Genomic DNA, 13,730 nt, shown 5'->3' on the forward strand with positions numbered 1-13,730 from the left:
TATATAGAGAGAGAGAGAGATAGGGATAGATAGATAGGGATAGATAGATAGATATAGATATAGATATAGATATAGATATAGATATAGATATAGATGGAAAGAAGCAGACACATCGAATGGTTAGTCCACTGGAAAAAGTCCTGACATATGTCTTATTTAGTCAAAGATGTTTTCTAATTATTTTATAACACCGAGGACACCATTTCAAAAATGAACTGGATATCTGTGTGTTTTTTTTAAGGTCATGTTTTCTGACTCAATTCAAAGTAGAACTTAATGCAATTCAAACGTTTACTTAGGATATACTATCCCAGGGGTCCTCAAACTTTTTAAACGGGGACAGTTCACTGTCCCTCAAACCGTTGGAGGGCCGGACTATAGTTAAAAAAAAAAACTATGAACAAATTCCTATGCACACTGCACATATCTTATTTTGAAGTAAAAAAACAAAACGGGAACAAATACAATATTTGTATTTGCATGGGGCCCGCGGGCCGTAGTTTGAGGACCCCTGTCTATGCTAATTGTGTCTAGTCCTGGTGGTACAAAATAATGAGATACCTTCTTGCTGCCCCCAGACTTTAAAATTATTCTGCCTCTTCACAGCTCCGCCTTCATTTTCCCATTCACCTAAAAGTCTCCTATCACTTGTTCAACACCATGTCTCCAGGCCTAAGTGGCCCTGACAACCTAGCTCGGCTTACATTTGAAATGACCTTTTGCATTCGTTTTCTTCTTTTCTTTTCAAGAGCACCACATGAACTAGGTCTTTACTAGCCTGACCCTGGACAAATGCCTAATTTCTCTCAGCCTCAGTTTCACCTTCTGTAAAATGGATAAAATTTCTGACCTGTTTCGCCTTTGTCGTGAATAGCCACTGTAATAGTAAACGTGTTTAGCCTATGAAGCAAAGCACAAATGGCATTATTAATATTCACTGCTTTTCTGAATGCTCAGTTACCCCCTTCAGGACAAGTAGTCGCCCTAGCTGGTGTTGCTCAGTGGACAGAGCCTCCGCCTGCTGACTGAGGGGTGTCCCGATTGGATTCCAGTCAAGGGCATGTACCTCCCTTGTAGGCTCAATCCCTGGCCCTGGTCAGGGCGTGTGGGGGAGGCAACCAATCGCTGTGTCTCTCTCACATCAATGTTTCTCTCTCTGTATCTCCCTCTCCTTCCCCCTCTCTGTAAAAATCAATGGAAAAATATCCTTGGGTGAGGATTAACAAAAAATAAAAATAAAAGACAAATAAAAAACAAGTAATCTGTCATTCATATTCACAGCCTCTCAGGGCCTGGCACCACGTCTGCTCTGCAAGAGGCATTAGCGGCCTATTGTTGAGTAACGAATGCAAGAATACGGCTCATTACAAGTAATGGCCAGGGCCGTCAGGCGGGACTCCTAGCGCCCACCCGGCACCCATCCCTTGTCATCTGCTCAGAAGGCGGCGCAGGAGAAGCGTCCCTTAGGAACCAGTTAGAATCTAACTGTCAGATGAAGGAGCCGACGGGAGGAGTGTGGTCTGCGGCGGGCGCAGTCTGCGCAAAGCCCAGGGGTCTTTGTCCCGTTTGGGTGGGAGGCCTGGGCTTGGCGGGGCGTCGCTTTAGCGGGGTCGGTGGCGTTTGGGTGCGTTTGGGGGTGCAGCCGCGCAGGGATGCGCTTCAGGTCAGCCACTGCTGAGAGCGGAGACTGCGGTAACGGCGTGCGGCCGCGGGGCGGTGTGGGGAGCCCGGGAAGAAGGGGTTTTCTGAGGAGACAGCTGTCTTACCTGCGACAGCCACAGCTGTGTTTTCGCAACTATAGCAACCAATTACCTCTCGCGAGAACTTAGTTTCTGCAGTTACCAGACGTTTCCCCCCAAGACTCGCGATAACGTTTGGGGGCAGAACCGGCCGGGTGGGAATGTGAGTTTCTGCGCCTGCGCGCCGGAACGCGTGCTGATTGGCCCCCGCAGTCCCGTCTCCGCGGCGGCACTTTCCCTCGGCAAAAGTTAGGGCTCGGTGTAACGTTTTCCGCCTTTTAATTTTGCTTTCTCAGCCCTTGTCTTTCACTACCCCTACGTAAATAGAAGGGGTGCAAAAGGAAATTTATGTAAAGATAAAACCTTTATTAAATGTTTGTGAAAACAGGTCATTTAAATCTTTCTCCGTGAAAAATGCAGATAAGACAGTATTTTAAAAGCTAGCCTGACTCTCGGAGTGCAAAACGCTGCTTCTGGTGCTTAGTATTTATACAATACACAGCCTCGAAGTACATGATGTTATGAAAGATTTCAATACAGTTCAAGTGTAACATTAGAGTTGAAATAGCAAAACACAATAGCAAACACTGGGGAGAACCCAAATGCCATCAGCAGAAGAGTGGATGAAGAAACACATATATTCACAAAATAGCATCTTACAAAGCAGTCACAGCACGGAGGAACCTTAGCAGGATACAGCCATTAAAATGTTGCAGTCTTTAACAGCCAGCTGGAAGGGGCTCCACTGGCCAAATCTGAGCATCGGAATAAGCAGTGATAAGAACGAATGACAATCAATTAAAATAAGAATACACAAGTTCACATTGATCTAAATACATGGAAAGGACAGCTCTAACCGTAGGATGCCACTCAATAATGAAGAGGAAATGGTGGAAATAGAGAATTACCATTTGGCACCCACTATAAAGGTGTTAATGATTCAGGCAGAAATCTTCAATGGTTGATGGGTGGAGGTTTGATGAGGGATAGGATAGTAGCATGATTTTTGAATACTGATCAATCACAAAGGGGAAAACTAGATAGTTGAAGAAACCAACATGATCAGGTTATCAAGGTTAACATCACCAATGTTGGGAGGAGCCTGATGAGACTCACAGAGAAAAGGCAAAGCATCATTTTTTGGTTTTCCTGCCATGAGGGACCCAAATGTGTAGGCCATCCTATAGAACAGTGATGGCGAACCTTTTGAGCTCGGCGTGTCAGCATTTTGAAAAACCCTAACTTAACTCTGGTGCCGTGTCACATATAGAAATGTTTTGATATTTGCAACCATAGTAAAACAAAGATTTATATTTTTGATATTTTATATATTTAAGTGCCATTTAACAAAAATCAACCAAAAAAATGAGTTCGCGTGTCACCTCTGACACGCGTGTCGCAGGTTCGCCATCACTGCTATAGAAAGTAAGGCCTGTACTCTTTAACACTGTCAAGGATATGAAAGACTTGGAACTGCTCCAGACTAAAGGAGTCTCAGAATACACGACAACTAAATGCAATATATACTCTCCTAGAGATTTTTGGATGAGAAAGGAAAAGGGACATTGCTGGGACGGTGGGAGAAATGTGAATGAGCTTCGTGGACTGGATGGTAGTGTTGTGCCAATACTGATTTCCTGATGTGGAAGGTCATTGACTGTCATGTAGGAGAGTGACCCTGTTTGGGGGGAAATACACATGGGAGTGATTAGGAGTGACAGGACGCCATGTCTGCTGTGGGCTCTGTTAACCCCCCAAAGGTCCAGGGAAAGGCTAATAACAAGAGTTATGCACACGTACACACACATACAGAGTGAGCAATGAGCCAGTAAAATGTTAACTACTTCAGAACCTGAGTGAATAGGGACATGGGAGTTCTTTATACTGTTTTGGGCACTTTTCTATACATTTGAAATTACTTTAAAACAAAATTTTAAATTATACCTACCACTCTGTGATAAGTGAATTCTAAAATTAATATGGAGATGCAAGGTACCCAGAATAGCCAACACAATCTTGAAAAAGAACATAGTTGGAAGACACACACTTCCCAATTTCTAACTTATTATAAAGCTCCTGTTAGCAAGTAATCTAGTACAGAAATCAAGGTCTAAGGATAAAAATATAAATGGAATCAAACTGAGAGTTCAGAAATAAACCTTTATATTTATGGCTGATTTTTGGCATAAGGGTATCAAGACAATTCAATTGGGAAAGAATAGTCTTTTCAATAATGCTGGGACAACTGGATATAGAAATGCAAAAGAAAGAAGATAACACCTACCTCACACCACGTATAAATATTAACTAAAATGTCAACGACTTCAATATAAGAACCAAAACTATAAAAGTTTTGGAAAAAAACATAAGGGTAAATCATCCCGAGCTTACATTAGGCAATGGTTTCTTAGACATAACCCCCACAAATACAAGTAACAAAAAAAAATAGGAGAAATTGTACTTCGTCAAAATTTTAAAGTTCTGTGTATCAAAGGATACAATCGAGAAAGTTAAGACAACCCACAGAATGGGAGAAAATATTTGTAAATCTAAACTGTGTGTGCACATGTGTGTATGTATACAGGGTGGGGCAAAAGCAGGTTTACAGTTGTGAATACATTAAAGTTTATTTTTGTATTATTAATTATTGTACTGTTTTCCAAATGAAAACTGTAAACCTACTTTTGCCCAACCTGTATATAATTTTTAATATTTTTAAAATCGATTTCAGAGAGGAAGAAAGAGGGAGAAAGGGATCGAACTATCAATGACAATCATTGATCTGCTGCCTCCTGCACGCCCCCTACTGGGGATCAAGCCGGAAACCTGGGCATGTGTTCTGACTGGGAATCAAACCGGTAACCTCCTGGTGCCTGGGTCAGTGCTCAACCACTGAGCCACACAGGCCAGGCGTATATGATTTTTTGTATGTTATGTGGCATCATAAAAAAACATTCTAGATAGGAGATCCCCTCTCTGAGAAGCCAGTTCTTACAGATGGCAAGGGGCCCAGCCAGGAGCATGTCTTCGATATGCAAACTAGCCAAACTAGAGCTACACCTCCAGTATCTGGCTCTGCACCCCAAGAAGCTATCATTTCTCTACCTTAATCACCCCAGGGCCAGTTACCAGGCAACTGAAGGCCACCCACATTTATTCAAACCAGCCAACCCTAATCTGCTTACCTCGCCCTCCCTCGCCTTTCCCTCAGACACCCCAATAAAGGCCATTCCTAAGTACTCCCCCAGGCTCCTTACCACCCTGGCATCTTTCCCATTTGACCCTGTGTGTGCAGTGCCTCCCGTCTCTAGGACATTTGAGTATAATAAATTGTTTTTCTGAGCCTCTATTGTGTTTCCTTTTGTGGCTGCACCTGTCAGTAAACCAAAATTAATTTTAGACTGTAATAAAGAAAAGCATTTATGTGAGCAAAAGGAGTTGCCGCGTGGAGACAGATTCAAGTAACAACCTAAATTGTGTTCCACCAAGACAAAGGGGTGGCCACCTTTTATAGCAAAAGTTCCCGCCCGCCCAGGTTCTGAATTAGGTCAGTTTTTTGCACATGAGGTATCCAAATTGTACAGTTCTGATTGGAGGGCAGGTCTCAGACCGTTGGTAGAAAAATGAAAGCAGGGTTTCCCTGCAGTGGTTGACACAGGCAAGTCATAGTGTGGGAAGCCAAGAGTTCAGTCTGAGGTTCTTCCTGGTGTACAGAGCAGGGGAGACGCCCCTGACAAAGAACCCTTACCAGTGGTTCTCAACCTTCCGGCCCTTTTAAATACAGTTCCTCATGTTGTGACCCAACCATAAAATTATTTCCATTGCTACTTTGTAACTCTAATGTTGCTGTTATGAATCATAATGTAAATATCTGATGTGCAGGATGGTCGTAGGCGACCCCTGTGAGAGGGTTGTTCGACCCCCAAAGGGGTCGCGACCCACAGGTTGGGAACCGCTGCCTTAGACTCTTACTCTGCATAAAATTTGGGCCTTCAGTTTAAAGCAGGTTAGTAAAAAGCTAGGAAAATTCCCTGGCAAGTGGAATGGGGAAACTGAGACAGTTAAACAAACATCTGAGCGATTAACAGCCAGCTAATAAATCACAAGACCCCATCCACCCTAACCAAGTGTTACTGGAAAGGGACCAGGACCAAGGCAGGTCTGCCCTGGCACAATCTGTGATGTGTGGGTTCTTGACTTCACGCAGGGAAGATTTCATGAAATGAGTGCAGGTAGTTTTGAGAGTATGTTTACTAAAGCTGGGGGCAGTGAAACAGAGCAAGGGCTTGAGATGGAAGAGGCAAGATCTTAGCAACAGGAGTGAGCTTAGGTAGAGCTGCCTTGGTCCTTCGGAAACATGAGTGAGGAAGAGCCAGGCCTAGGCAAGGCTGCCTCAGCCCTTGAGAAAGGAAATCACAGAGCAGAAGGGACCCGTGCTGGGCGGCATGGACTCAGGAAACAAGTTAGAGGCAAAAGGAGGGACCTTGGAGTCAGGTTCAGGGAGTTAGCCCGAGATGAGTTGTCGCTGCTCACTGCTCCCCAGGTTGCAAGTCTCCTGGGAACCTTTAGAGCTTAAGAAAAGGAAAGCAAAGATACATGCCTGAGGAAAGGAGGGGGGATGCAGGCACAGGCCTGCTCAAGGGAGAGAGTGTGCTGGGTCCTTTGATATGCTGATGCATCAAAATGGTCATTCTCTGGTCAGTTTCACCTTCAAAGAATGTCACCAGTTCTTGCAGCTTTGGCTCAGTGGATTGAGCATGGGCACTCAAACTGAAGGGTCCCAGGTTCGATTTCAGTTAAGGGCATATACCTCAGTTGCAGGCTCAATCCCTGGCCCTGGTTGGGGCACATGTGGGAGGCAACCAATTGATGTTTCTCTCTCTGTGTCTCCCTCCCTGCCCCCGCCTCTCTCCACACCATCTAAAAATCAATGGAAAAATAACCTTGGATGAAGATTAACAACAACAAAAAAGAATGTCACCAGAAAGGGACTGGGATCAAGGCTGGTCTGCCTTCTGCACTGTCTGGAATGTGTAAACCATTTGCTTCTAAGTGTCCTTGGTTAGGGAAGATAAGACCTTGTAATTTTATTAGCTGCTGCAAATTCCTGGGCCATCTGTTTAGCTATCTATCTGAGTTTCCCCAATCCACTTGCCAGGGAATTTTCCTAGCTTCTTACTAACCTTCCTCACAAGGACACTTAGGAACAAATGGTTTACATCTCTCCTCCCCAACCAGAGAGAGCAACTTACATCAGCCTAGTCAGGGAGGTAACAGAGACCCAGTTAGTGCCATTAGTGCCAGCCAAACGGAAGAATGGATAAAGTCAGAGGAATAAATAACAGAACAACAACAAAACATCAGAGCCAGACAAATCCAAGATAGAGGCGAAGCTGACCAGAGGATGACCTGAAATCCCTCCATACACTCGTTTTGGTGCATCAGCATATTAGAGGACACACCAGGAAGGCTGATGAATATTCTGTTGAGATCTTCCCCGGAGACTCCCCTAAAATTCCCACTTTTAGAAAACAGATAAAAACCCTCAAGACAAAGGTCCCAGTGCTTGTGCATGCTCTCCCTTGAGCGTGCCCAAGGCTCCCTTTCTTCAGGTGTGAACTTCCTCTCTCCTAAGCTCCAAGGGTCCTCCTCTTGCCTAGCTTTTCAGTGAGCCAAAAGCAGCCCCATCTTGGCTCACTTCTGTGACTATGACTCATTAGTGAGTCTAGGCAGCCCAGCCGAGCTCACTTCTGTTACTGTGACCTCCTTTCCCGAGTCCACTTCTATCCTAAGGCCTACCTTTGTTTAACTATCCCAAGCGTTAGTAAACATGCTCTAAAAATCACCTGGACTCGTGCCTTCAATTCTTTCCTTGAAGAAGTCAAGACCCCACATATCTCAGACCGTGCCACAGCAGACCTGCCTCAGCCCAGTCCCGTCCTGGTGATAAGTTGACCATGGGGAGTACATCCCGGGAGATAAATTTCTTGAGCCCACATGACTGACCGTATCATAAAATAATACAAAACAAAATCATATCTGATAAGTGTCTACTATCCAGAATATATAAATAACCCTACAACTCAACAATAAAAAGACAACACAATCTAAAAATGGGCAAGGTATTTGAATAGACATTTTTCTAAAGGAGATATGCAAATGACCAATAAACACAAGGAAATAGCTCATTAGTCATTAGGGAAATGCAAATCAAAACCACACAGTAACCCTAGCCAGTTTAGCTCCGTGGATAGAGCATCAGCCTGCGGACTGAAAGGTCCCGGGTTCGATTCCAGTCAAGGACACATGCTCAGGTTGCGGGCTCAATCCCCAGTAGGGGGCATGCAGGAGGCAGCTGATCAATGATTCTCTCATCATTGATGTTTCTCTCTCTCTCCCTCTCCCTTCCTCTGAAATCAATAAAAATACATTAAAAACAAAAACACAAGAGATAATGATAGTGATGGTGAAAATGAGGAGAAATTAGAAACCTCATTTGTTGCTGGTAGATGCTACTGCTTTGGAAAACCATTTAGCAGATCCTCAAAAAGTTAATATGAAGATATATGATCCAGCAATTCCTAGTTCCATAGCCAAGAGAAGTGAAAACATGTATCCTCCCAAAATTTGTACAAGAATGTTCATAACAGTATTATTCAAAACCAAAATGGGAAAACACAAATGCCTATCAATTAATGAAGGTATAAAATGTATATATAATCTAAACAATGGATTATTCAGCCATTAAATACATGAAGTATTGATTTATGCAACAACAGATCTTAAAAAACAGTATGTTAATTGAAAAGAAGCCAGACATAAAGGGCCATATATTATATTATTTCATTCAGATGAAAAGTCCCAAATAGGCAAATCCAGAGAGACAGACAGTATAGATTCGTGATTGCCACGAGCTGGACAGGAGGGGGAATGAGGAGTGATTGCTAATGGGTATAAAGTTAATTGAACCTGGGACTCTTCAGTTCGAGGGCCACTGCTCTATCAAACTGGCTAGGGCTAAATATATATATATTTTTTTAAATCAGGGGTCAATAAAGATATTTAGGAGGTTTTAATAGGCATAAAAGTAGCTATATATTTTATGCATATAATACTTAATCCCTTTTAAAAGTTGTTACAGGCAATACTAATCTATTTTCTATGTGTAAAGATGAGTGTTTATGAGTATAGAATACTAATTTATATAAAACCAGTGGCCTGGTGCACAAAATTCATGCACTCAGGGGGGGTCCCCCAGCCTGGCCTGTGCCCTGTCACAGTGTGGGAGCCCCGTGATCCATCGCCCCAAAGAGGTAGGCCCCGCCCACCCATCTGGGGCTCCTTGATGGATTGCCCCAAAGAGGCAGGCCGGAGCCAGGGCAGGCCTGCAGACCCCTGGTGCAGGCGCACAAAGGCCTCCCTGTCCCCAACGCTGCAAGTCCCCACCCACAAGCGCCTGCTGCGCACACAGCCTCCAGCTGATCGGTCGTCCTGCATGAGGGCGTCCCAACCATTTGCATATTATCCTTTTATTAGTATAGATAAGATGTAAAGTATTCTAGGTTAAAAGAGCTAAAAATTTTTTTTTAAGTAATAGTTTTGAAATACCATCAATTATAACTGCCCAATGGACCTAGTAGGACTTTGGCAGGCAGAATTTTTAGCAACCTTTATAAAAATTCAGTATCATTACACAGAATTAGAGATCGTTGTGATTTTTATTCAATTTGGTATTCTGATTAGAATAAGTGCAGTGAGAAAAGTATACTTTACAAACAGTCCATTAAATCTACATTACGACTATGGCTTTACATTGACTGTATAGAGAGAAAAATAACATTGGAATTAAGGCAATAACCGCATGTGCAAACCAAGCACAAGCCTGACACAGTCTTTAATAAAACGTTCTTTTGGTTACATGATGGTTGCTATCGCTGCATGCAGGTCAGCACTGCTTTGAAAGATAAGCTTTGAACAGCTTCATTCATTCAAAAAAATCCCTCCTACTGGCCCACGATGGCGAGCAGCAGCTTTCGGTAATCTCCGCTCGTGTCACTGGCTATCATGGTGCCCAGGGTCTTCTGATACATCTGGCAGAACATCTGTTTTATTTGTACAAGGTCAATCTGCGTGCAAGAGATGATATTTTCAATGTTAGAAAAAAGCCGCCAAGGCATTTATTTGAATTGTTTTTTGAGAGTGAAAAGGTCCTAATTATCATCAAAGCAGAGGGGAAATAACACCAAGCGACTGACACTTTATGGCTAGCAACTACCCAGGAAGGTCCGATTCACTGTTCTGTAAAAATATCGGATAAGGATGGTACGAGTCTCCTCTATTATTCCAAAAGTATTAGTCATTTAAAAACCATTTGATAATCAAATCGCTATTATAAAAAAAACACAGAAAATAACAAGTGTGGGCAAGGATGTGAAGTTGGAACCCTTGTGGATTGCTAGCAGGGCTGTAAAATAGGCAACCACTGTGGGGAATGGTATGGCGGTTCCTTAAAACAGTAACAAAATATAATTGCCATATGATACAGCAATTCCACTTCTGGGTATATACATAAAAATGAAAAGCAGGGACTCAAAATATATGTACGCATGCTCAGAGCAGCATCGTTCACAACAGCCAAAAGGTGGGAGCAACCTGAGTGTCCACTGACAGACGAAAGGATAAACGAACGGTGGGATATACAGACAATAAATATCACTCAGTCCTAAAAGGGAAGGAAATTCTGACACAAGATACAACATGGATGAACCCTGAAGACATTATCCTAAGTGAAAAAAATAGTCACAACAGGATAAATACAGGATATTTCCACTTATTTAAGGTACCTAGGGGTAATCAATTATAGGGACAGAAAGCAGAATGGTGGTTGCCAGGGGTTGTGGAGAAAGAATGGTAAAGGATTGTTTAACGAGTGGGGAATTTCAGGTGAAAAAATTCTGGTGGTGGTGGTTGCACAACAATGTGAATGTACTTAATGCCACTGAACTGTATTAAAAAAAAAAGGTTAAAATGGTAAGTTTTACATTATGTATATTTTATTGCAACTAAAAAAAATAGCTTGCATAGAAAAGTTAGGTCTATGAACAAATACATAAAGAGCTTTTATAAAACACCCTATTCAGGCCTGGCCGGTGTGGCTAGAGTTTGAGCTTCGACTCATGAACCAGGAGATAAGGGTTCAATTCCTGGTCAGGGCACATGCCTGGGTTGCAGGCTCAATCCCCAGTAGGGGGTGTGCAAGAGGCAGCCAATTGATGATTCTTTCTCATCATTGATGTTTCCATCTCTCTCCCTCTTCCTCTCTCTGAAATCAATTTTTTTTAAAAAGATAAAACACCCTATTCTGGTTGTCCTTTTAAAAATAATTTATCTTGTTCAGTATAATTTAGTTGTATATGTATGTTTTCTTTCAATAAAAAATACCCAATGAATATTTAAAAATCAAAGAAAACATTTGAAGCTATATTTAGGTAAAGAGACAAAGATAAATTTTTTGTTTTATGATTAGGAAGGTATGCTAAATTTCAGGAATTTTTCATAACCAATAAAATGAAATAGGTCTTTTAGACAATTTTTTACATCAGCAAAATGAAAACCAAAAACCATCTTCTAACTTGCCTTCAACTAGTGACCTAGTCCCTCCAGGCCTTCTCAGGTGGGCACACCTCTGGGCGCTGCCTGCTGCCCGAGGACAGTACAGTGTCCGCTTCACTGAGCAAGCCTCTCTCGTGGATGAGGAAAGGACCAACTACCACTGCTCTACACAAGGCAGTGACAACGACAGCTTTTCCTTAACGTCCTCCTGAGGGACTGACAGCCAGCTGAGGCACTTCTAAGAAATCAACATTCAAAAGGAACTGCGATCAGACAAGAGGAGAAAGGCTCACCTCACTCCGAGTGACCACGATCCTGACCAGCGTGGAGTCGTCCGTGCCGGCGCCTTTCATGGAGTAGTAGAGCCTCTCAGCGAAGAAGGCCTGGCGGTTCAGGGCGCACTGCACTGCAAGGCAGAGGCGCCTCAGAAACGCGCCCGCGCTCCGGCTCCCCGCTCACCTCTCGCCTGCCCGGGGTCCGTCCCCCCATGCCATCCTCTCAGAAACCCGCAGCTGAAAATATTCTCCCCCTGCATTTGTATCACCTTTCTTTCTAGATGCACGGGACAAGCTACTTTCAATTCTAAAAGACTCCCCCTGCCCCCCCCCCGCCCAAAACCCATTTCCTCTCCACAGATGCAAGCGCTTAGATTCTTTGTACTTTTGCCCCTCACAATGAGAAGATACATAGCAACTCTGCCTTAGCAGTATCTCACTTAAAAGCAATGATGAAGTCTGAATTCTAGGAGTCAAAGAGAACATTTCCCCAGAGAAGGATATGAGATACAAATAATATAAAAGAGAAAACACAGATCTGAGCAACGATTTCAGAATAATAAGAAATCTGCCCTGGCCAGTGTGGCTCTGTGGTAAAAAATCTAACAGGTAAGAAATCTTACATTTCTTAGTAAAATTAACTTAGCAAAGTCTCTTCCTGCAGATGGTAGAGAATGTTTGTTAATAATTTAGCTATAATACTACAGTATTATTTGTAAGACACTCAATTGCTAATACCAATGTGTTACTAATACTCTCTTTGGTCCTATATTCTCCATGAGAATAATAGTTCCAGTTCATGAGGCTGAATATCAGGACACCAGAGATTTGGTATTTAATTCCAAAAGGGAAAAGAGTCCCTTGGGCTGAGTACTTGAGAAGTGGTTGTTTGTTTGTTTGTTTGTTTTGGGGGCGGGGGCAGGCTCATAAATGATGCTTTGTGTAGTGGCACTCACCGTTCCATAGTGCTTTCCCAGTCACTTTAATGGAAATGTTACAATCATATATATATAAACATATATTTTTAAAAGTTTTTATTGACTGATTTTTAGAGAAAGGAAGGGAAAGGTGAGGGGGAGGAGGAGGAAGAAACATCGATGAGAGAGAAACATCGATCAGCTGCCTCCTGCACACTCCCTACTGGAGATGTGCCCGCAACCAAGGTACATGCCCTTGACCTGAATCGAACCTGGGTATTGATGCCTTCATTGGCTGATTCTTATATGTGCCCTGACTAGGGACTGAACTCACAACCTTGACTTATCAGGACGACACTCTAACCAACTGAGTATTTGGCCAGGGCTACCAGATATTCTTGCACAGTTCTCAAGAAAGGCATACAGAACCAACATCAAATAATTCTGAAACAACCCCAATTGATCCTGCCATCAACCGTTAACAGACTGGCTCAGCATTTGCTTAAGCAGATTCCCGGGAGGCTATATTATCATTACTTAATAGGAACAAAAAACACTCAAAAGCTCACTCATTTAGAAGCAAAATAAAGCAAAACACAAAAGTATCTTACAGATGGCCTTCAAACCACTTTCCACGCTTCCGGAAAACTCGCGGGCAACACTGCTTAACAAATCTCGATTAGCCACCTGCAGGCAAGACGTATCGGGTTAAAGTATTTCCACACCTTAAAACTGAAGCCAGGTCTGCAAAATAAAGGCTCGTACCCTGGAATAAGCCTCCATGGTAGCTCTCAGCTGCGGAAAGCTTCTTGTGGCAAGAATCATGTTAAAGCAAGACTCGTCTGTCCCCAGCTTCCCCTCGCCAGCTTGATAGAGGCGCTGAGCGTCTTCCTGAGCCATCTGGTGGTTCACATTCTGGTTCTCATCACGGTTTCCCTGCAAAAGGCAGAAATCGGAAGGAAGCGGTACAAGTCCTATTAAAAATGTTCTTTCCAATCTCGTCATTTATTAAAGATGAATGCCTAACCCTGGCTGGTGGCTCAGTTAGTTGGAGCGTCATCCTGTACACCAAAAGGTGGAGGGTTCAATTCCTAGTCAGGGCACATTCCCTGGTTGGGGTATGAGCCCCGATTGGGGGTGTGTGTGTGGGAAGCAGCTGATCAATATTTATTTCTCACATTAATGTT

The 13,730-nt window shown here is 43.1% G+C and overlaps 2 protein-coding genes across 4 annotated transcripts in view; both read right to left on the reverse strand.

Moving 5' to 3' along the window:
- The window catches only part of CFAP70 (cilia and flagella associated protein 70), an 87,257-nt gene extending 85,471 nt beyond the window's left edge, over positions 1–1,786 (reverse strand). Inside the window, 2 exon segments of the mRNA XM_015562111.1 lie at positions 851–900; positions 1,767–1,786. The gene's annotated coding sequence lies outside the window, so the exon portion shown is untranslated.
- Positions 1,787–9,438: 7,652 nt separating this feature from the next.
- The window catches only part of ANXA7 (annexin A7), a 28,938-nt gene continuing 24,646 nt past the window's right edge, over positions 9,439–13,730 (reverse strand). For all 3 annotated transcript variants that reach the window (XM_015562147.1, XM_015562148.1, XM_006760974.1), the window contains 4 exons: positions 13,309–13,479; positions 13,155–13,230; positions 11,645–11,757; positions 9,439–9,865 (listed from right to left, as the gene is read on the reverse strand). In XM_015562147.1, coding sequence (XP_015417633.1) covers positions 9,743–9,865; positions 11,645–11,757; positions 13,155–13,230; positions 13,309–13,479 — 483 coding nt within the window. In that variant the 3' untranslated portion in view covers positions 9,439–9,742. The remainder of the gene's footprint in view (positions 9,866–11,644; positions 11,758–13,154; positions 13,231–13,308; positions 13,480–13,730) is intronic.

Source organism: Myotis davidii, unplaced genomic scaffold (assembly GCF_000327345.1).
Source record: "Myotis davidii unplaced genomic scaffold, ASM32734v1 scaffold134, whole genome shotgun sequence".
Taxonomy (NCBI): domain Eukaryota; kingdom Metazoa; phylum Chordata; class Mammalia; order Chiroptera; family Vespertilionidae; genus Myotis; species Myotis davidii.